Source organism: Photinus pyralis, unplaced genomic scaffold, assembly GCF_008802855.1.
Source record: "Photinus pyralis isolate 1611_PpyrPB1 unplaced genomic scaffold, Ppyr1.3 Ppyr1.4_LG2, whole genome shotgun sequence".
In the NCBI taxonomy this organism is placed as follows: Eukaryota; Metazoa; Arthropoda; class Insecta; order Coleoptera; family Lampyridae; genus Photinus; species Photinus pyralis.
The window spans coordinates 50,614,302-50,639,044 of NW_022170403.1; the positions used below are offsets into that span (position 1 = coordinate 50,614,302).

The following is a 24,743-nucleotide window of genomic DNA, read 5'->3' on the forward strand; positions in this document are numbered from 1 at the left end:
GTCGCTTATAAGCTTAGACAAGGAATGACTAGCTTACCTATAAGCGACTATAAAAAAACGCGCGTTACCCATAATCGGAGGGGCATATCATTCTAGTTTAACACACCGAAAGAATTATACTGTTCCTATAAAAAGAAATATGATGGTGTAAAGACAGAAAATCACGGATCTACTTCAACCTTAAAATTATGTCCAGTGTTATTAAAAATTAACGAACACTATAATTTGATTGTATCATTGATTATCAATTATTGTATGTACTATTGACAAGCTCGCATTGAAATTTCGTGGCTCTATGTTGAACGGATCAGGAGTAAAAAAGTAAATAGTGGAGCCGCGCACGCATTTTCCATAAGCCGTAATGTATTTCATATGCCTCCTAAGGTCACGTGACTTTTTCGAGCGCTCCGGCAAATATTGTCGGCCATTGTATGTATTATTGGTGATATGAATGTTGAGCGCAACCTAACTTTCAAACACTGTAGTGACCTCTGTCGGGATAAATTAATAATGGCGTAGCGGGCAGCGGTTATTGTTTGGTTTTGGAGGTTTTTGACTTATTTTTGGCTGTTGTTTAAATTACAGCCATTAGTTTGTGTTTAGGAAAAATGTTACTATATTTACTTTGAAAATGCATATAAAACAGGTGAGGTTAATTTTAAGTGGCTACATAGATACTTTAAAAACTATTTTCCAGATTATTATACAAGGCTTTAAGAGCTATCGAGACCAAACAGTGGTTGATCCTTTTGATAAAAGGCATAACGTCGTTGTTGGACGTAATGGATCTGGAAAAAGTAATTTTTTCTACGGTATGTAAAGGGCTAATTTTTTAATGGTGGTTTTAATGTGATTTTGTAGCTATACAATTTGTCCTTAGTGATGAGTTTTCGCACTTACGACCAGAGCAGCGTCAAGCTCTACTGCATGAAGGCACAGGGCCCAGAGTGGTCTCTGCATATGTTGAAATCATTTTTGATAATTCAGATGGCAGAGTACCTGTATGTAAACGAAACCTTGTCATTTGGTAGGTACATTGTGAGTTTTTAGATTGAGCATGAAGAGGTATTACTAAGAAGAGTGATTGGCGCAAAGAAAGATCAGTATTTTTTAAATAAAAAAGTGGTACCCCGTAGTGAAGTCATGAACTTATTAGAATCGGCAGGATTTTCTAATTCTAATCCGTATTATATTGTTAAACAAGGAAAAGTATGTCTTAAACTTTTACTTCAGATTTTAATGGTGTTTTTTATAGATTAATCAAATGGCTACTGCCCCAGATGCTCATCGCTTAAAGCTTTTAAGAGAGGTGGCTGGAACCCGTGTGTATGATGAACGTCGCGACGAATCCTTGGCCATTTTGCGTGAGACCGAGGGCAAAGTTGAAAAGATCGAAGAATTTTTGAGAACAATTGAAGAACGATTGAGCACTCTTGAAGAAGAGAAAGAAGAGCTTCGTCAGTACCAGCAACATGATAAAATACGACGTGCCCTCGAGTACATCATTCATGAGGTGGAATTAAACGAAACTAAAAAGAAATTATCTGAGGTAATTGGCTCTCTTAATCTGTTTTAGTTACTTAAATGAATGTTTCAGTTGGAGAAATTGAGAAATGAGTCCGGCACAGAGCAGGAGAAGTTGGCGACCAATCTTAAGAAAGCCCAAGATCAAATTAAGGCACTAGCTAAAAAGACAAAAGAATCCAAAAAGGAGTTATCTACCATAAAAGACGAAAGAGATATGAGAAATAATGAATATCAGCATTCAATTAAAGAGAAGGCCAAATTAGATCTTACAATAAAAGATTTGACCGAGGAAGTGCAGGGGGATAATAAATCCAAAGAACGTGCCGAAAATGAGTTGGCTCGCCTGACTCAATCGATCAAAGAGAAGGAAGCCGAGTTAGAGAAGGTTTGTACTTCACATATTTTTGTATAACAACAATTTTAATATGTTACTCAAGGTAAAACCTCAATATGAAGGCATGAAAAGGAAGGAAGAAGAGTGTACACGTGAACTGGCTCTAAAAGAACAGAAACGAAAAGAGTTATATGCCAAGCAAGGTCGAGGTAGTCAATTTACATCAAAAGATGAACGTGACCGTTGGATTCAAAATGAGCTCAAGTATTAATAGTTTCGTCCACAGATTCTGAGCTATTAAAATCTTTATCCTTGCAGGTCACTGAATAAGCAGTTGAAGGATAAGCGTGAACACAGAGATCGTCTAACTGAGGATCTTAAGCGAGATGCTGCGAAGCAAGTCGAACTTTCAAAGAAAATTGAAGAGCAAACTCAAGAAATGGAACGCCAACGTGTGTGCATCGATGAGCACAATAAGCAATGTTACGAGCTCAAGAAAAACAAGGATCAGTACCAAACCACTAGAAAGTTGTTGCTATATTATTACTATTAGTTGTGTTAACAAATGTGTTTATAGTGAACTGTGGCGCAAAGAAAACAATGTTCAACAAAATTTGTCTTCGTTAAAAGAAGATTTGGCTAAAGCCGACCAAGCGTTGCGATCAATGGCCGGTAAACCCATCTTAAATGGGCGTGATAGTGTACGTAAGGTGCTTGACACATTTACAACTCGAGGGGGAAGAGATGCGGAGATTGTGAGGTCATATTATGGGCCGGTGATCGAAAACTTCAACTGTGATAAGTCGATATATACTGCAGTGGAGGTCACAGCGGGAAACAGACTGTTTCATCATGTCATAGATTCTGATAAGGTTGGAACTCAAATTTTGAAGGAGATGAATCGGCAGAAGTTACCTGGTGAGGTGACTTTCATGCCATTTAATCGTCTTAATGTTAGGGACATGGATTATCCGCAGGATGCGGTAAGTAACTTAAACAATTTGTCATTTTGTCTACTTAAAAAGTATTGGTAACGTCATTAGTGAACGTAGATACAAAAGGGTAAGTGTAAATGATAACAACGTTGCTTCCATAATTTTGTAATGAGAAGTAAATAAAAACACATAATAAAATTTTCATTTATGGAAAGGTAAACATTGCCATGTCGAATTGAGCCATTTGAGGAGATAGTGAAAGTAAAGAAATTTGAAATATCTGCAGTAGTTTTGGAAATATCGCAAAAAAACGAAAATTTGTAATTTCTCATTTTTCGTTTTTAATTTATTTGTGATAGGCTAATCGTACTAAACATTTCGATAGAGTTTGTAACCAAAACATTATTCAGACACTTTTTTATAGGCATTCCATTTTTAATCATTTTCAAGATGATGGACGGACTTTCTCTGTCCGTCCGTCTGTCCGAGGCCTTAACTACTCCTACAGTTTTCAAGATATTTAGTTCGTTCTTTTTGCATTCGGTAGCGTATCGCTCTGGCACCTGAGTCAAGGAAAATCTTGATAATTGAACTGGGCATGCGCAGGCTGCGCGATGTTAACTTTTTTATTTATTAATATATTTTGTTGAAATTTTAATCACAGATACTTGTAGTAAAGGCAAATATATCGCTTATAGTAAAAATCAGATGTGCGCATGCGCAGACTGCGCAATTCCAACTTTCTTATTTATGGAGATATTTCTTTGAAATTTTAACCAAAGATGCTTATAGTAAAAGCAAACGTATTGCATATTGTAAATACCAGATTAATAAGCGCAATATCAACTGCGCAGTAAGTGTCAACTTCCTTATTTATGAAGATATTTCTTTAACATTTTAACCATATATGCCTCTAGTAATGAAAAACATAGCGCATATAGGTAAGGCCTTTGGGGAAGTATTGATCAATTTATGAAAAATGCGCTGAAGTTACTCGCCTTGGGGCGAAAACCTTTTTACTTGTTTCTCTTTACAATGATGTATTACACATGGTGGTTCAGTATCAAGGATGCTATATAATATAAGGATTGCTCGATCCCTATACTTGTCCGCTCTACCGGACTCTTTCAAAAATGTATCTTTGTTGGCATTCAAAATAAAAACAAAAAAGTGGTTATTTGAGAGTCAATGTATGTGTTAATTAATTAAAATTTGGTTACTTGTATTGGTCTATTTTTTTTATATATTTTTTTTTTATTTTATTTTATTTTTTTTTTTGATACTTGTACGCTACAGAAGTGAATTTTTTTTTGTCTTTTTAAATTTTATAACTTAGGATTCTCATTCGCCATCATAAATAAATGTATATATGTGTTGTGGGTAAAGTGTAAGAGCAGATATTTTAATCTGAACTTCGCCCATTCACTGCGGTTCATAAATTCGATTCTTCTTTTCTTTGTACATGTTTATATATTATTTTAGTTGTGTTTTTTTTTAACGGAATGTGAATAAAGGCCATTATTATATTATTATTTTTATAAATTTTTTCCTCACTTGTCGTGGATAAAGTAATAAGGGCTTTCGCAAAACTTATTACTTGTGGACTTGTTCAATGCATTACTTTCCTTACTATCCGGCATTATTATTATTAATGTTGCCCATGTTTAAGTCATATGTGACGTCACCAACGGACCTGGCTGTTGGAATTGACAGTTATAATTTGCTAAGTTGTCAACGTTTTTGCATTAGCGTTATAACTGTGTGTACAAGTGTTCGCTATATTGCAACAAAAATGCTTAGACGCCGACGTGCTGTAATAACAATTTGGGATAGTATTCACATTTTACACTCAACTGGCGCTCATTTTAGCTAGTGTCAAAAAGAACGTCGAGAAATCGTTATTTTAAAATGGACAAAGTTGAAATAAACCAATTTAGCTGCAATTTCCATGGATGATGAAAAGCAAAAAAACCAAAAACGCAGGATGAAATGGGTTCACATTTTGAGTACCTATGCGAAAAACCGAAGGGGAATTTGTACAGTTGTAGTGTAGACGAGGAATGACAAGTGTTTCTAATTTAAATACCTACCTATAACATCCATTTGGCCGTATTAGAGCCCCTTCTTACCAGGCGTTTTTTGAAGCGGCTGGCGCCACAAGTAGCACGAAGCGATTTTCAGAAACGCCTTCACGCAACAAAAGCGCACATACCAAGAAGGGGCGTCGTTTTTTTTTAATGAATGGTGTCTGATTTGAGGAGAATTGATTTACTTGTGTAATATTTACTTTAGTAAAGTGCGTACATATTTGTGCACTGATATTTTGTATATAAAGCTAAGTTTGTTATGTTTAAGATTGTTGTTATTGATATGTGGGGGTTGTAGTTCGACCTTTGAAGGAATGCGAAGCCGTATTAGGCTAAACCCTTCATATTGTGTGGTAAAAACCATTGTAGCACGGTGTGGCAAACTCCAAAATTAAAACAGAAATTGTACAGAAGAGACTTGTAATAAATTTCAGTTCTTACTCATCTGAGAAATAAAGCTAAATTCTCATCGGCAAAAATGGATTTCCGCATAACCGTATCTTTTTTTCGAAGAAAATTTCCACTCTGCAGCGTTTCAAAAACGCATCGTGAGAAGGAGCTCTTAGAATACATAATATCATAGTGTACTGTTCTTTACACTAAGATAATAGGTATAAAATACAAATGAAAGTGGTGCACAAATCGAAAAATCAAAGCATGCGGTGCGTCTGGGTCCGCCAGTGACGTCACTACACGCGGCGAAAAAATTCAGTGATCGAGCAATCCTGGCTGTATTATATAGCATCCTTGGTTCAGTATCATATTTCTCCTCATAATACAATTTTTCATATTTTGTGAAGAGTGCTTTGGAAAAACAAAACATTCTTTTGTTGTGATCTTATGAACAAAAGTTTCACAGTTTGATCCCATTCCAAATAGTGTCATATACTTTTGTGCTAGTTCTATTGCGAAAATGTCTTTTAAATTAAGTGCAGAAGCAATCTGATACAAATACAAGTCGCATCGAAATGGCCACCTAGCTGCTGCAGCATATTTGCAACGTTATTCAGAACGGCAACAACCTAGTTTGAGTTAAGCGGCAACAATTTTACATGATTACAAGTACTCATCATTTAATTCTTAATTAGGTGTAAGACAATTTTCCTCAAGAGAAGTTGCAGCGTAGGTAAATTTACCATCACTTCAAGTGGAGAACTCTTTTAAAAAGCACAAATATCGACCTGAGACACCCCCTGTGTTTTTCTTATTTTTTCGTATCTGTGAAAAAAAATAAGAACAAAATCGCCACTCAGCAAATTTCGGTTTTTCTGGCATATCTTCGGAAGTAAATCGGCATTTTGTGGTTTTATTTACAGCATGATAATAATTCGTTAGTTGCGCAAAATTTTCTTTAATTTGACCATTTTCGTATCTTCTGTGGTTTTCGAGATTCCCATGATAGACATCCTTATCTTGGGACACCAGCTTGAGGCATATTTTACATGCACGTTTAAATTAGTTATATTTAGTGGAAAAAGTGCTAAATATTGTTCCACAAGTGCTTTTCCATACACATCAAGAATAGATCAACGAGTAGAAACAATTTTTAACACCAATCGGCCAGTTTAGAAGAGGTAATTGCGGTTGACCTTTACGTACTTCCCAATGGACGTGCTTACGAAAAAGCAGCCATTATCTACAACCAACAAACAGCCAAACAGGGATGGGCGATAACTGTTTTCACGTATCGATAAATATCGGGTACTTACATATCGATATATTTTACTTATCGATATGCCGATAATTATCGAAATATCGATACCTATCGATAACTATCGAAATATCGATAACTGTCGATATATCGATAAGTATCCAGTATATCGACAGTTATCGATATGTTGATAATCAAATCAAATCAATTTTATTCTCCATTGTAATCGATAGTTATCGATATGTCGATAGTTATCGATATGTCGTAGTCTTTTAATGAAATCCGTCATTTCACGAAAAGCCTAGTCATTTATATGAAACTGTGGCACAGTGTACTTTCCAGGGCCAAGCGATTGGATTCCGTTCCCATTGGAAATCGATAAATGGTATCCTTATCGATCTAGAAGGGGAAGGGAAATTACCCCATACGTACAAATTTTCAGCGTTTCACTAAATGACTAGGCCTCGGACTAGGCGTTTCGTGAAATGACGGATTTCACTAAAAGACTACGACAGATATATGAATACTATCGATACATCGATAGGTATTGATATATCGATAAGTATCGATATATCGATAAGTATCGATATGTCGATAGTTATCGCTAAGGATGGGCGATAACTGTTTTCACCTCTCGATAAGTATCGGGTACTTACCTATCGATATATTTTACTTATCGATAAGTATTTTATTTCATATTTGCGAAATTCGGAAACTATCGTTTCTTTTATAGTGTTTGGTTCAGTATAATGGCCAGTGTCCAGATGGTGTGTTGCTGAAGAAGATGTAGTATGATGTTTAATTGCCAACAACTGCTCTTGTACTCTGACATTTAGTCTCCTATTAGTCCGACCCAGGGTCTGACCTATGTATGATCTCATACAATTAGTACAACGAATTTCGTAAACTCCTTATTTTTACCTGGGATATTGTCTTTGGGATTTCTAAGGAGATGTTGTAGAGAACGGTGAGGTTTAAAACATACGCTAAATTTATCTTTAGGAAATGTGTTGGCAATTTTATCTATGATGCCTCTTATGAGTGGATTTGGCATGGATGATGATGTGACGTAGCGTTTCTCTTGAGAAAGGGAGCAAAGTTAAGTTTCCGAAACGTCAAGCAACTAAAAATAGTAACTTTACACGAGAGTAAACCCGAAAATGGATTTTATTAATAAAAATAGTAGCGCTCGTTGAAATCTCAATAATAACATAATCTTATCGTACCAATAGTTATCGACATATCGATAGGCGCACCCACGTGGAGATAACATCGTGAACTCTATACATTGTGAAACATCATAATTATTCAGAGCCGCTGTGATCTGATTCACTGGATACTACGACTTCACGCATCACATTAAAATAGAATACTGCGATTCAGAGCACCTCTATGGTTTAGAGGTTTGAAACTCAGTACATATAGAGTTTGTATAAAAAGTATCGGGAAAAAGTAGATGGATTTTAGATATTGCTACAAAATATTAAAGGACTACCAAACATACTCCTTGAGCGTGGAGTGTAACTTTTTTTTTCAAATTTTCGAAAACCAATTCCAAATTCGTCATTTTCATGTTCAAAATCCCCCAGATACCAAATTTCGTCGAAATCAGAATTTTTTCGCACCCACAAGTAGAGCGCGCCCTTTCGTGGCAGGAATTTTGAAAAAAAATTTTCAAAATCGGATACGGCATACCCAAAAACCTATTCCAAGACGTGCCACTCATCTTTGTAACTTTTATGGTTGCTGAGAAAAAAATTAAAGAAGAAATCCAAATTTCAGCACTTCTTTGGGAGTGGCTCCCAAACAAAACACGTTGGACCCTCGGTTTATTTGGAAAAAATGCTTGTCTTGGTCCCCTCTATCGCCCAATTTTTTTTTACATGCGCGTATATCCTGTATAGTTTTATATGTGACATTACTATCTATTCGGAAGCAGAAGAGAGATGTCAAATATTAAACGGTAGCTACTACAGTAAATTAAATCAAATGAAGTGACTCCAAAAGAAGCAAATTATATTTAATGAGTAATAACTAAAAGAATAATCGACAGAATGCACAGGGTGTGGAAGGTTCCCCGCGCGACAAGTATAAATTTGTTTGTAGGCGAATGCACTGATTATGGCCGCGCCGCTGCTGTGCGTCAATCTCCAATATAACTTTTGATTAAAACTTGTGAGAATTGAAAGTGTAAAATCAGTTGGTAGTTTCGAACTTTTGGAATCGGAATCGAAGCTCCGTAACTTGTCTAGTTTATGAATTCACAATTGGGACCCATCGGATTATAGAATTTACTAGGCTGTTCACATCATTTATTTATGGTAATAAAACTTCCTTTTTTGCATTTCAACTGTTGTCTGCTACCCTATAATTAAATGTAACACTAAAAAGTTAGTGAAAATAAAAAATGCAGGCCCGTATTTAAAAAAAAGAAAATTAATGATGACGCTAAAAAACCGACACGTCAAACTAAAAATCTAATGCTAGCTAATATGGGAGAAAAGTTGCAGATTTGCAAAAATCTCTTCAAATAAAGCCGCTATCTCCGAAAGTATTCGGAATTTCTTAAATTCCCAAGCAGCGTTAGATTTGGCCTCAAAAAACGCAACTTTGCTTCCACTTAAACAACTTTGTATCAGCAGCTTTACCACTAGCCGATATTCAAAAGATAAATAGTGTTGTGTAAGGTACGTCATGCGGACGTTATTTTTATTTTCTTTCAGCACATACGGTAATGTTGATGTTAATTTGAGATTGAACGCAATTTCGATCAGGGTATTTGAATTTGAAGTCAATATGAGTTTGTTTGGGCATTATTTGTTGCATAATTTTGTTTAAATAATCGCTTAGTAATTTTATTTTATTGTTCATTTAGAGAAATTATGGCCATTATGCATTGTTAAACTTATCTAATTTAAATCCGGTCTTAGCGCTGAGCGCTGAGAGAGGGCAGAATGTTTTAAATAGGAGAGGAAGAAGTGAATCGTGGCTTTTTTGGTAGTGCACGTTAATCGATGTTGAAACGTAGCCCCTTATTGCTTTGGTGATTGGTAGTTTGGCCGTATTTGAGCGTATTATTGCAAGACAGTCCGTGTTGCCAGTGGTAGTTTTGTAGAAGTTAAGGGAATGCTGTAAGAGATTTTCATTACGCTGTTTAAAGTGAATGTCGAATTAAAGAAGTGAAGTTTAAAAAGGAAGTAGTCGGAGTGTTGTGTTTATCGAACGGTTATCACATAAGGAAGCATCTCTTTATGGTCTTCAAGTACCAGATAAATTTAATTCCAATCAACGAAGTGAAGTTTCCGAAGTAATATCAGTTGGTTTTTGTGTTTTCTAGTGCGTCATTTAATGAAAATCGCAGTTACGAGCGGAAATTTTGAATTATTAACACTTTAAGTTAATTAAGATTTATTTAATTAACTGTTTCAATCGATCCCTTGTTGCGTGGTATGTGTACTATGATCCTGAGTACCTTTATTTCAGATTGATTTTGTCAAATAAATTTTGTTTCATCAGTAAATGATCTATTGTGTCTATCATCGATCCCAAATTACGACCTAGATAATAATAATAATGCTACATTTTTCATAATGATTGGTAAATTGATTTGGATCTCGCTCACCTTTTTTCTTTCTTCAGGATGCCATTCCAATGGTGTCCAAATTGCGATATGACGAAAAATATGATAAGGCCATAAGGTACCTGTTTGGAAAAACACTTATCTGTCGTAATTTGGACGTCGCGACAAAGCTTGCGCGTACAACTGGTTTAGATTGTGTAACACTTGACGGAGATCAGGTATCTTCTAAGGGTTCCTTAACTGGTGGTTACTTTAACACATCTCGATCTCGGTTAGAAATGCAGAAAACGCGAAGCGAATTAATGGAACAAATTAAACAGTGCGAAGAGAAACTTACAAGTCTCAGGGATGAATTACGTAAAACCGAATCGACGATCAACAGTATTGTATCAGAGATGCAAAAAACTGAAACCAAAAACAGTAAAGCGAAGTATGTACTTATACAACTATTGATGGTTTTTAATTCATTCTCGTCTTGTTAGGGGAATTTTTGATAAAGTGAAGGGTGAATTACGATTGATGAAAGAAGAGTTGGCCAGCATAGAACGGTTTCGAACTCCCAAAGAGCGATCCGTAGCCCAATGTAAATCAAACTTGGAAGCAATGCAGACCACTAAAGAAGGTTTAGAATCCGAACTTCACCAAGTAAGAGATTCTTCTCTTTTGACATTTTACTACTATTGATATTTCAGGAATTGATGGCCCAGTTATCGGTGGCAGATCAAGCAGAAGTTGATACATTGAATGATGATATTCAGCGCCTACAAAGGGAGAACAAAGATGCCTTTAGTATGAGAATGAAATTAGAAGCTGAGAAAAATAAATTGGACAATTTGTTAACCAATAACTTAATAAGAAGACGAGACGAAGTGCTCCACGCGTTACAGGAAATCTCTTTGGAGGATCGTAAGCGACAATTGATTAATTCAAAAGCGGAGCTCGAGGACGTCGACCGTAAATTGGAAAAATATGACAAAGAATTGTCGGTCATGGAAGTAAAAGTGAAAGACATGACGAAGAAGGTGAGTTTACTGGCATTTTATAGAACTCTAACTACTCTTATTGTAGCTGAAATCAGAACAAGGAGAACTGGACAAATGGAAAAAAACGGAGAAGGAGGCCCAAGATAAAATTGATGAAGACGCAAAACACTTGGAGAAATTTGCAACAAAACAAAATCTTTTAGAACAAAAAATAACGGAATCGGTTGAAAAAATCAATCAACTTGGTGCGTTGCCTGCGGATGATTTATACTCTCAGTATGTTCGGTACTCTTCCCGAGCGGTAAGTTTCCAATATCTTTTCACATTAATAACAAACACCATTTTACAGCTATTCAAAGAATTAGAAAAGACTAATAATCAACTGAAGAAGTATAGTCACGTTAATAAGAAGGCATTAGATCAGTTTATGAGTTTTTCCGATCAGAAAGAAAAACTCCAAAAACGAAAGGAGGAACTTGATAGAGGGTGAGTGTTGTTAGTGCGGCCGCAACTATGATTAAGGATTTTTAGGGATGAAAAAATTAAGGAATTGTTGGCTATGTTAGAGCAACGCAAAATGGAAGCCATTCAATTTACTTTCAAGCAAGTATCAAAATTCTTCACTGAAGTGTTTAAGAAGTTAGTGCCGCAGGGAAGAGCCAAACTTGTCATGAAAGTCGTTGATAACGAAGAAGGACGTGAAATTGGTCCCGAAGATACGAACTCTGACAATTTTACGGGAATAGGAGTAAGAGTTTCGTTTACAGAGTCGGACGCGGAAATGAGAGAAATGAATCAGTTGTCGGGCGGACAAAAATCATTGGTAGCTTTAGGTTTAATTTTCGCAATTCAGAAATGCGATCCTGCCCCATTTTATTTATTTGACGAAATAGATCAAGCTTTAGATGCCCAACACAGGAAGGCCGTCGCCAACATGATACACGAACTTTCAGGCGAGGCTCAATTCATTACTACCACATTTAGACCAGAATTGTTAGATCATGCAAATAAATTTTATGGTGTTAAGTTTCGGAATAAAGTTAGCCATATTGAATGTGTTAGTCGTGAGGTTGCGAGAGATTTTGTTGAAGATGATCAGACTCATGGATAAAATCATTTTTAATTCCTATGCATAACTACATCGTGTACAAAATTACATTATATACATTTTTTTAGTGTTTGTTAAAATAGTGGTGTAATATTTTTAAGATTCAAGTTTGTGTTTCATGGTTTCCCAACCATTTTTGTAATAAAACTTATTTTTTCTTTTATTTCAATCTGTGGACTTATGCCTACTTTCTAATTTTTTGAACTATGCTTATGAATGGGAATTGAGTGTTCTTGAATGGCACATTTTTAATATCTTTACTCGATGAATTTCATTGTATCACTGAAAATGCATACTTGTTTCCACTCAATAAGTTACTCTACAATGGGATCTTATTGACTGCCCCCCCCCCCCACCGAGCGCTTTCTTTACAAGTTAAATAATCACTTCGGTTTTCATTTATCTTCCTGGAAACTATCTGAATTTCTGAATCTGAAATTCTGAATTGAATTATAGCCCAAGCATTTCTGTTTATGCAATCAGTAACGTATTCAAGTTTTGATTATGTGACAAGTTATGAAGTGAAGTGAATATTTATTAAGGAAAGTTTACATTCGTCATAAAAAGTATAAAGTATGAAAATGTATAGCATCGAAACTGCGTCAAATAAATATATCGTCTATGACGTATATTAATACTTAGGAAAGGTCATGCAAGGTTCGCTTAGGAATATTAATTTAGATAAATTGCTACATTGTTAGAATTTAATTGAACATTTTGCCCAAATTTGGGCGTCATTCTGAATTGATTAGGAAAAAACATTACTAGGTGGTGAACCTATATCAAGTAAAATGAGACACCACCAAGCTTTCTACGATTTTCCAGTGCCAAGATCTTATCCCTCACACGAATAGACGGGAAAACGCCCGTGAAAGCGCATTTTTGTTTAAAAAAAATGCGCTAAAAATGTGGATATAGTAGTGACCAGAACATTATTTCCAAATAAAGTGAGGGTTCAAAATGTTTCGGTTGCCAAAATAAGATCCTAAAGGGTTTAAATCTTTTTTAAAGCATTGTGAGGAAATAGCGTGGTCAAAGTACACAATACACATATAGCTTCACAAAAAATAAAAACCTCTTGAAATTTCAAATTTGAGTATTCAAAAGGGTTGTGCTTAATATGAAAAATTCTTTACGAAGATAGGTATGCCATTTTCCGGAAAATTGTCGAGTGAAAAATTTTGTTTTTGTTTTTTCACTCTAATTGTTTAAATATTAAATATACGGAAAAAGTTTCAATTAAAATTTGTAGCTGATGCATTTACCTACAAAATTTGTCTGAAAAGTTTTTCTGTAAATTGAAAAGTGTACGAGATATAAGTCGATTCGTGGGTGGCCGCGAACGTCCCATGAGCCGAATTTATTAAAAGCTTGATTTAAAAGTTAATAATTTGAACATTGTGATGCACTGAAAAAACTGACAAAGTTAATAATTTCAATGAAATTATCGATGAATTGCTCCATTTGGAATTATAAGGATACTATGAATAAATAATTGAGCATTGCTATAGTCTTATTATTATGTAATTTTCTAGTAGGTTATCGATTTCGGAACTTAGTCCATCGTCAGACCTTGCTAAAATACATGTGTGAAAGGGTGGACATTATAAAATTAGAAGCTTACTGTCAATAAATACATATAACAAAGATGCATTGGTAGTTTAAAATAGTTAAAATTGATTAAAATTGGTCAAACAACTGGAGCTGAAAGAAAGATTAAGATTAGTGTACTGTGTGTAATACAAACACACCCCAAACACAATTACACACGGTACACTAATCTTAATCTTCCTTTCAGCTCCAGTTGTTCGACCAATTTTAATCAATTTTAAACTACCAATGCATCTTTGTTATATGTATTTATTGACAGTAAGCTTCTAATTTTATAATGTCCACCCTTTCACACATGTATTTTAGCAAGGTCTGACGATGGACTAAGTTCCGAAATCGATAACATACTAGAAAATTACATAATTATAACACTATAGCAACGCTCAATTACTTATTCATTTCAATGAAACTTTATCTGTAAATACTTTGAAGTATATACTTTCAAAACTTAATACCTACAGTTTTTCTGTAAATATCAAATTTTTTAAATAATAGACAATTATTTATAATAAGTGCTAAAATCAGACGTCTTTTAGAAAATCTAACATAACTTTTTTCAGTGCTTATATATTATTCAGACTTTTGCCAGCTTGGTATTAATTGTATAGAGAAGTGATCGCGATACATATGAACAGTGAAGACACCTATGAAAGAGAAGGGAGTATGAATAAAGGTGAAAAAGCAGGTTAAAAGCCGCTGGCAGCTGCTTCTACGCGCCGTCGCGCTGTGATCCAACGCGCATGCTCTCTGTAGAAGCAGACGAGTTGATGTGTAGTAATAGCGTCTCGGTTGTTATATTTCAAAAAAATAATGAAGATATCAGAAAACTTCAGACAAATTTTGTAGGTAAATTCTTTAGCTACATTTTTCTGTATTTTCATTATTTAAACAATTAGAGTGAAAAAACAAATAACAAAATGTTCGACCAAAGTTCTTCCGGAAAATTGCTTACCTACATTGGTAAAGATTTTCTCATATTAAGCACAATCCTTTTAACTACCTAAATTTGAATTTCCAAAAGGTTTTTTACTTTTTGCTGCATTTTACGGATATTTTGTGTACTTTGACCAGGCTAAAAGCCTTTTTTGATTTTAAACCTTTTGACAAAGATTTGAGGTATAACACAAAAATGATTTGTGGCAGACATCATGAACCTTGAATAAGTAGAAAAATCAAAATTTGTACATTATATTTATTTAAATATATACAAATAACAATCCATGTAACAACATACCTATATAATAACACAAATATAAATACATATCTAAAATAACCTCATGGGCATAGCTAATCAATTAAGACTTTAAAGTGAAATAGTTATATAATGCTTTAAAGACTTATCAGAGTAACCTTAATTCATTTTCCATCTACTTGGATGATATTAGCTAAAAATAGTCGATATACAAACTGCATTAGGTCATTGGCACGCAATAATAGAAAAATACATTTTACAGTTTCACTTCCTAATACTCTGATTAACAGTACATTACCCCAATTTATACAGATAATTTCACAGAATGTCTCGAAGCCCTTCATCATAACTAAAATTCATACAACATGCACATCAGAAATTAACAGATTAATGGAATTAATTAGTGCCAAAGTATTTACATACCTACATTAGGATCTTACATTTTACCTTATTGTTTATATTATGTGTACACCTCGCTATATTACAAAGGGAAATTGTATAGGTATACTTATATTAAAGTTCACATATGGTAATTGCAGACTGATATTTTTATGTCGTACATCCTTGGGAAAAGGTTTTCATTAATAACAAATAAGAATTTAAAACCTCTTGATAAAGGACGTTACGAATCTTGATAAATAATTAACTTCCAGCTACTACACATAACATAAATTTTCCAGCACTAAAGACAAGTTTTACCCAGTAAACAAATCTAAATTTCTAAAGCTAGCTACTAAAGTGTGCCCTTATAACCCTGTGTCTTAACTGCACTGAAGCAGTGTTTAGATAGTTTTACTTATAAAAAATCAGGAGAAAGAATTACTACTTAATTAGTGGCAGTAATTTACATTGATAAATCTCTTTCTAATCTTCCTACAGAACACAAATTGCTATGCCACTGTATACATTAACATTAAAATTTGGTATGTTAAATTTCACCCTGAGCACCACAAATGAAAGGTTACTCTACATTAAATTAATACTGTAGGTTAGATATAAAATCTGAGTGACTATCAACAACATTGGCAACAATAGAATCTTCAATTTCCATACCATTTAGCATTTGGTCTCTTGTGAGTACAACCTCATAGTTGCTTTGTGGTGTAACAAATACTACACGATATCTTCTACTTTGTAATATGTTTCCGATCACCAACTAAAAGCAGATCATAGAATAAACTGAAAAGAACACATCTAAACTATGCTGAAATAGAGTATTATAAACTCGATAAAACCGAATTATATATTCTTATATATTATTACATATTCTTATATTTTATGTTCATCTTGAGTTGCAATTACAACTTACCTTGTGTTTATATTTATTAATAGAATCTCTAGCTTTTGCGATGAGAATACTTTCATCAGTCTCCAATTTAAAAGAAACTACGTAAGCATGTGGAACCCACAAATTCACAAGAGGCGCCAGCAATTTTGGAACTAATTGTAATGATATGGTCGGGGCTCCATTTTGTGATTGAATTTTGTGGGTGGGCTAAAATTAAGATATTGTTTACTGCTAGAAAGTTACACTCAGTTATTACCATTTCACTTGAAGGAATGTAAAAATCCGAAACGGCTGCGGCTAGGTACAACAGTGCATTACTTTGAAAGGCAGCTAAACATTCGCAGGCTGCTCTTAATAGCCAAAAGTAATCGGATACGCTAGTAAAGGTCACATACAATATTCTTCCACCTTCCTGGGCATTTTTATATCTTGCCAAGATCGGTGCGACAATGTCTACACAATCGGGTTTCACTAAAAATAATAAAATTAATTAGATATTTAGCAAAATTAAATGAACTTAATGAAACAGTGTATACGAATTCCATTGATCTTGTGGAAAATCAAAATATATTTTAGCATCCATGAGATACCAAGGTCAAAGAAGTCAACCCAGTTTGGCCCCAAAATTGTGTTCTGGCACAGAAAACTTCCCCTATCAACTCAGTCCATTTGATGACTCTCGCCAACACAGCCAATTCGTACCAAATTTGAATAAAACCAGCTTCGAAATATACTGCACACCTATTATTTCTGATCAGCAATGACACGTATTTATCTTATAACTAATTAAGTTTCACCTTACGCAACACTATAGCGAATATTCTTATAGCAAAAACGACCAGATGTAGATGTACAACGTAATTTCACTACTACAATTAAACAAACAAATCACAATAAACAAAACAAAGGCGATCAATTAAACAAAACTTAAACATTCAATAATACTTATACAAAACAGGTGCAGAGCCCAAATAAAACACCTGCATGCCGTTGTTTAGACATCAACAATACATAGGTGTTTCCAATTTGCTATAAGGTGTGAAAAGGGGTGAGGGGTTCGCCATTGGACAATGGCACGAGTATACATATTTACTCAAAGATTATGCGAAAATAAATTTCAAGATATAAAGTATCGTGTACGATTTTCAGGAAGTGATGTAACAGTTTAGTTTATTCATATTCAAATTTCAAAATTACCGCTTGCTAGGTTAGGTAGGATATAGGTGAGATGGCGTCACTTGTACGCGTGTTTCTTTCCTCGCGCAGAATCGCGTTATTATTTTTTCATTTCCGGTTTGAAGCCAACGAGGTTGTACTTGTTGTAGAGCGTGGCATTGTGAATTCTTCTTAAACCAGTGGGTAATATTTGCCATCATTCACGTGAAATCTCTGGCAATTTTACCTTTTTATTGGCGTTGTCGAGTAGAGTAACTCAGAAGCCGTTTTCTCCATTGCGAGGCTATATATCTGGTTGAAGTTCATCGCCCTACCTACATATTCACAATTTGAGGTTGGATAATTTCCATCTTTCATTGATTTAAGTATTTTTCATTACCCTCCTGACGATTTCAGGGGATCCATGTAGTAGATGAATTCTTGTACCGGTCAATCCATGTAGTAGATGAATTCTTGTACCGGTCAATCCTTGTACAGACGAATCCTTGTATGGTATAGTTTATAGTATATCCTTGCACATTCTTGTGTGCGGAGGACATTGACCTGGCATAATTTTGGGATAGTAAATGAATTTGCATCTTGCGAATATTCCGGAGTACGAACACCTGTTGATTGCCGGCAGCTATCCGGCGTACCACCGAGTAGATAAGCGCTAACACCTAAACGATACCGGGAGCGACCAGCTGATTGTGGAATTTTCGGAAGATACGATCTTTTACACAACTTTTTTTTTATTTGCTTCAATACCGTTAATCTAGTGTAACCTTCCGACGATTTATGATTGGAGCTTTGTATTTTGTTCGCATCTAGTGTTTGAGGTCGTGGCTCTCTTCAAGAGCAACGCACCTGTATTTAACGTATGGGTAAACGAGCCGGCTACGAGTAAGCTATTTTTTTGGCCCTTCCGGCTCATATAATCGTTCCGAGCGTTGTAGCTTGGGGTTTGTTTTTGTGTTACAGAACTGGAACTTCGAAGGAGAGCTCTTTTTCGGAGAAGACAGCGTATGTGTTATTCAAGGTAAGATTTTTAATTTACTTGTACCCAGTGTTGCCTATATGAGTTGTTATTCGGGTTAACTTAATTCAATCTTTGAATCCATTGAAATCTTAACTACATTTTTGCTCGATCATTGTTGTAGGGGTCTGGTAACGTAATTATTAGGGAAGTGTTCATGAATTTATTTGGGGATTATTTTTGTCATTTAAAGTATTTGTTATTGTCGTATTGAAGATACATTTTATTTGCCGATCCTGCACCGTTTTTGCCAGGATTAATAAATCAGAATTGCTCGTAGTGAATTTATTATTTGGCTCTCTTGTGTTTTCCCAATTTCTATACAGGAGAGGTCAGAATTTGTGCAAAATTGGGTGGCGCTCAACTAATCATTTCTAGTGACTACCAAAGATCAAAAACTTATGTTATATGCCCAAACGAACAAACCGCTGTGGAAGATTCTCATCTCGAGCCCTTCTTTTAATTAAGAATCTGAGCTAGCTGGCCGTTTATGCGGCGGGGTTTGAGTTTTACAGCGCCGAACTAACCTCACGTTATAGTGAATATGCACTTCGGAATTCCTGTCTTAAATATTTACACATGAAAAAACTTTTAACGCCTCACCTGTATGAGGGCCGCTCCTACCCGGAGTTAGAGACACAAGCTGCCTTTCCTGCTGCTGCAGCTTTCAAATTCCGCAATCGAGGTCAAGACTATTGGAAGGGAGTGATTTCCTACCGAAGACACCAACGGATGTGACCAACGACCAAATCCGGCACCGGCAATCGAAACCGGAATACGCGGCTACCTGAAGCGAGCAACGCGAGATCGATTGAGCACAAACTCATCTCCACCTTAGTTTAGTTCGTGCTTAATCCTCTTAGAGGATAGAGACGTGTATATGCCAACCACGCTGGACGCCGCACAGACATTCCTAACCGCCAGGGCGATGTTGATTAACCCGAAGAAATGTGTCAATTTCGGCAATCACCCGCATCCGCCCTATCTTCAAGATCTCCGGTCAACTTATTCCGTTATTTATTTATTTATTATCCCTCTCTTGTTCTGGGCCCTCAACAGGCTTGCGCCCAATTACAGAGTGACCCGCATAATGCTTTTTAGAGGTGCCTCTGCAGAAGGTCATAAGTTGTTCTATACTACTCCGGTATTTACCTTACGAATTAGGTTTCGAAAGTGGTCTAAGGTAATTTCCATATGTGCCACAGATGAAAAATTCACCTCAACCCAGGTTCGAACACCCGACCTCCGGATTTATAACTCAACGCTCTACCATTGAGCCATAATGCCGGTACCTTCTCAACCTTCAGATACCTCGGCCCCCAGTATAGCCTAGTGGGAATACATAAACCAAACCTGTTCAACCAGAACAGCTGGCTGACCAATCTAGAGAGCGCCGTTGACGCGTATAACCAGAAATTTGGTCGTATATTGTGCCTAAAAAAGGTCGACGCCCTCCAGAGCCCGAAGATTACCGCCGCCTTCCTGAGCAAATATGAATCGCAGGTCTACAAAGAGAGCTCTCTACCTCAACGCGCATCCGGGCAGCCAATTGTTACACGTCAATGTGAGCGATGGGAGCTTGAGGATACCGGAATTACGCCGGCTCTCAAAGCGATTCGCTAATATGCACCAACACGAAGATGCCGGTCTCCGTCCTTATTGAAAACACAGGCCCTGCGCTAAATTTCCTTAGTTAGGTCCAACAACTGGCCTAGGGTTCACAATAGAGAATGCTGGTCACAGAACACTTGATGCTGGTCTACAATTATATGGTTTAATAACATACAATTGTAGACTGGCACCAGATTTTCTGTGACCGGCATTCTCTCCTGGCGGACATTATACAGTGTGCCCATTATGTATGGAATATAGTATAACTCTGTAAATATCGAATGTATTCAAAATATTTCTATATGTAAGTTGTTTACATTTTACTTCCCATAATAAGGCTGCATTCGGAAAACAAATGAGTAACGAAAAACAATTGAATTTTTTTAAATGGCAGTACACTTTTTCATTAGGCTCATTTGATAGAGATTTTTTTTCTCTTTTCGATGATATAACATGTTAGTACACTAATACAAGAATATTAAAAAAAAATTATACTTAATCACCTCAATAACAGTAATCTAGATATCCTGCATCAAAATAAAACAAATGAACATGTACGTTTCTTATTACCTTGAAGACAAAATGAAATTAGCAATAAAATGGTAACAAAAGTACGCATTCATTTATTTTATTTTGATGTAGGATATCTAGATGAATGTTATTGATGTGATTATAAGTTTTTTCGAAAAATTTTCTTGTATTAGGGTACTAACATGTTATATAATGGGAAAGAGAAAAAAAATGTCTACCAAATATGAGCCTAATGAAAAGGTGCACTGCCATTTAAAAAAATTCAATTGTTTTTCGTTGTTTTCTGAAATAAAAACAACTGAATGCTGCCTTTTTATGGGAAATAAAATGTTAAACAACATTCATATAAAAAAATTTGGTATACATTCGATATTTAACGAGATATATACTATATTCCATACATAATGGGCACCCTGTTTAGTGACATGTGGTTGACAATAATTGTAAAATATCCAATAAACTGTTTTATAGCTAAATGTCTCGCCATCTAATTAGGGACGCGCACGACTGGATTAACGAGATTCTCAACTGTCCCTACGTACTGTCTAGCGAAACCACAGTCAAGGGAACGGACTTGGAAAAAATAGCGGCAAAGCACACCCTGTTGAGCTTGACCGTGCGATCGAGTCACCCTCCGCCCTCCCCCCGTAGTCAATGACATACCGCTATTGTCCTCGTTTCCTCGCTAACTCGATATGGTAACAGGTCGGCGCGTGACGGTGATTTCATTATTAAAGCTCGTTTTACATGCTGAAAGATATTTAATGGAAACTGAAAGTGACAATTTGCTAATACCAACCTAAAAAAATATAGGTTAGATCTCGGGTTAGATAGACGCCTTTCGTAACTTCTTTTTCTTTTATTTCTGTGCACTTGTAATTTTCGCTGAATAATCTGCCTTTGCGCCCATCAACAAGAATGAACATCAAATGGCACAAAACGTAACATTAATGTTAAATGTGCTATCTTGGCAGCCCTACAATTTCAGCTGAAAGTGAAATATTTCGCGTTCGGACCGAAAAGGTGAGTTTTCAACTTTGAAAAAACCTTTCAGCATGTGAAACGCGCTTGAAAATCAATTTTACAAAAAAAGGTTAATAATCATGTCATCATAAGCTAGTAGCACAGATATACACATACACATTACACTCTCGGATAGGTAATTAAAATCGGCATTTAGATGTCACCAAAAAAGCGCGCCTAAGCCCTTTTTTAAAAGTATAAAAGTTAAATAAATAAATCCAAAAAGGTAGTAAAAAATTGGTTGGCCATGATTTACCTACCGCATTTATCACCTAATTCTTAAAGTCACTAAATATAGAAAGTACCGCAATCTATTGGGCTCATGTGTTAGAGAGGGAACGCATGATTTTTGCCCAAAAATGATGGAAGTTACCAGATTCTAGTAACTTTAATGTTAGGGATTGTTCCACCTGTTTGGAGATATCTGTATATATTTTTATCATTGAACTATATACTCTGTAACTGGAACGGCATCGAGCGCCAAAATCGCGTGCCGCAATGATTTTAGGCAACCAGCATAACGTAGGTATTCTCATCCTTGTCTGGCACGTTGTTTTGTATTGCATATGCAGGACCGATCACACGTATTTGGTTAAAAATACAGATAAGTACATAAACTGGGAGGTTGGGGCCTTAGAAAGATAAAGATAAATGCTTGTCAATGCTTTTATAAGTGCCAATATCTAGTTGTTAATGGAATATCTTAAAATATATACTTAATAATGTGGTAAACTGCGCCATTTCTCACTCACACACTCACATACTTGATTCTTGAAGTTACAAAAGTATAATGTCAACTAATGTCATTCATGGTGGCTCGACGCATTCCATTTGCTTATTAACGTAAAATAAAGTTAGAAACATTGGTTGTGTTCGTTTGTAACGTACCCTTTACATAATATATTAGCAAGGAGGTAGGTACCTAATATATTACAATTGGCGTCGAGGTAAACGTAAATTTTAAAAAGCACTTTTTTTAGAATAAAATGAATTTAAGAATCATGGTTACTCTAAGAGCAAAAATTCAATTTACTCGTAGTGGTCACCGCATTGCCATTAGATGGAAACGAATTGACACGAATGTCTTATGCTGGTCTTATATGGAACGTTTGTTTCTCGTACGAGACTGGAATTTGTCCAACAGTCCGATGGATCCTTTGTTTTCGCAACTATACCTTGACACATCCAACGTAACTACCAAACAGACGAGTTGTAAGTGTTGGTGGTGCCATTGACAGTATCGAAGAATTGAGGACAAATACCCATTGGAACATCCACAGCGAGCAGCTTGAGTAATGCATAAGTGCAAATTTCGTTGATGAGCAGCGAAAGGTTTCTGGCGCATCTAACCACGGTAATTGGACCAGAGGGTTTATAAGGCATTGCGCTACTTATATAACCCAGTTTTGCCCAAGATGAACTGTACGCCGAGTTATGTGAGGGCAGAATTACACCTTCTACAAAAGGTCTCCCATATTTTCCGGAACTCACCTTTATAACTTGGCCCCAGAAAAACCATTGTATACATATACATTGGAAAAACTCAAGACCTGCAAATCCTTCGGAATATTTCGTAGGGAAATGAAAAAAGTTTTTCATATATAACTGCTTCTACACCATTAAAGCATATGTGGATGAATATGGATGTAGAAAATGCAAACCATGATATTTTCTAATTTAACTTTTGTGAAGTGTGATATGTGTATGCTTTTATATTTTATCTTTACTCTTTGACGCCACCTAATGTACGTTCAATGTAGGCCGAAGGAATTGGTAATAAATAAAAAATCAATCCTTAAAGGTATTTTTCGAACCATTAGTGAGCAGTATCAATAATAACGTTGAGTGAAAAATTAAATAATAAGGAACTTCATATTCAAATTAGTAAGTCAAAACGGCTTTATAGGTTTTGGCGGCGTTAACGCTTTTCTTAACATTATACCCTCTAGCGAGTGAAATATCCTATTGTTATTATCTTTTTATCTGGACACCAAACTGTTTTTGTACCTATAAAGTTATTAGTTATGTGACGCTACTCATCGTAAATCACTGACATGCAGCGACATAGTTAAAAGTAAAAGTAATAAAACAAACGAGCAAGATACTAATAGCAGAGTGTTACTCTTTGCTAATAGGGTACCAATTACCATACTGTTTGCACCTACAGTAGGCAACTTGTGAATCACAGTAAGTATATTGGATGGAAGCAAATAAGCCTAAATTCAGAGACTCGAGAAGTCATTCTAAACAAAGGTATTAGTAATATAAGGCTATATACCTATGTATTAATTGTATCTCGTAAATGAATTATTTACCCACTTCAAGATAATCCACTTGTATTAAATACCAAGCTAAATAGTACTCATACTATTCTCCACGCAAACGTTCTAAACATGAGGTCGTCAACACGATGGATCAGTTAACATAGTCGGTACCAATGCTAATGAAGCACTGTGATTATAAGAAAGATAATATATCTACTTTAAAAAGACCGCGATTGCAATCAAACAACTATTACAATTATTTATCCGCAAATGTTGAAAAAACTACCTGTAATTGTTGTACTGGGCCCTCGGTCATTCAATTCTAGCATATCGAGGAACATTTGCCCCGTAAAATGTCTCGTAAATGGCTCCAACGATTTCAAACGGTGCAGAAATATAACCATATAATCATGTTCTAAAAAATATTCTGCGGAGGCCGCACCTCTGGTCCCTGCACTAAAATTATCCACAAATCTTACTGTATTATGCTCTAACGGAACTGTTGTACCTCCCGACTGAAAAAGCAAGTAACAGCTGAGTAAGTACGGTTAACTTAATTAACTCACAGTTATTAGGACAATTCTTTGATTTGTTTTGTGGTGGCGTTCACAGAATTCTTTCAGTAACTTTCTATTATCTTCAAAGTCTGTAGGGGGTAAATGTGTTGAGTAAAATTCTTCCCAATGTGATGCCATTATTTTGTGAAATTAAGGTTATGAAAATATAACCAAATATTGACAAATGCCTTTGAAAAATATAGCATCGAAATCTTATAAATGCAGAAGCAAATTTTGTACTTTTGAGCATTTATAGTTGAGGAGGTTAGG

The 24,743-nt window shown here is 35.6% G+C and overlaps 2 protein-coding genes across 2 annotated transcripts; one reads left to right on the forward strand and one right to left on the reverse strand.

Annotated features, from left to right (window-relative positions):
* The first annotated feature begins 503 nt into the window (after positions 1-503).
* LOC116163334 (structural maintenance of chromosomes protein 3) lies at positions 504-12,374 on the forward strand. Its single transcript, XM_031477221.1, has 15 exons — positions 504-646; positions 698-812; positions 862-1,001; positions 1,051-1,209; positions 1,256-1,549; positions 1,598-1,912; positions 1,965-2,125; positions 2,180-2,389; positions 2,439-2,844; positions 10,174-10,544; positions 10,597-10,759; positions 10,807-11,136; positions 11,183-11,398; positions 11,447-11,583; positions 11,629-12,374. Exons 1-15 carry the CDS (start codon positions 632-634, stop codon positions 12,206-12,208), a joined length of 3,612 nt encoding a protein of 1,203 aa, XP_031333081.1. The 5' UTR covers positions 504-631; the 3' UTR covers positions 12,209-12,374.
* Positions 12,375-15,039: 2,665 nt separating this feature from the next.
* On the reverse strand, positions 15,040-24,653 carry LOC116163642 (phosphopantothenate--cysteine ligase-like). Its single transcript, XM_031477674.1, has 5 exons — positions 24,483-24,653; positions 24,203-24,431; positions 16,553-16,767; positions 16,318-16,503; positions 15,040-16,164 (listed from the first exon to the last, which is right to left on the reverse strand). Exons 1-5 carry the CDS (start codon positions 24,609-24,611, stop codon positions 15,985-15,987), a joined length of 939 nt encoding a protein of 312 aa, XP_031333534.1. The 5' UTR covers positions 24,612-24,653; the 3' UTR covers positions 15,040-15,984.
* Between the last annotated feature and the right edge of the window lie 90 nt (positions 24,654-24,743).

Bases quoted from the DNA above. Each gene is read 5' to 3' on its own strand.
- LOC116163334 (XM_031477221.1), top strand. The intron at 1,913-1,964 runs GTTTGTACTTCA...ATGTTACTCAAG, and splicing joins AGGAAGCCGAGTTAGAGAAG to GTAAAACCTCAATATGAAGG. The intron at 11,584-11,628 runs GTGAGTGTTGTT...AAGGATTTTTAG, and splicing joins AAGGAGGAACTTGATAGAGG to GGATGAAAAAATTAAGGAAT.
- LOC116163642 (XM_031477674.1), bottom strand. From the start codon at position 24,611: ATGGCATCACATTGGGAAGAATTTTACTCAACACATTTACCCCCTACA. The intron at 24,432-24,482 runs GTGAGTTAATTA...TTGCTTTTTCAG, and splicing joins AAAGAATTGTCCTAATAACT to TCGGGAGGTACAACAGTTCC. The intron at 16,504-16,552 runs GTAATAACTGAG...TCTTAATTTTAG, and splicing joins ACATTCCTTCAAGTGAAATG to CCCACCCACAAAATTCAATC.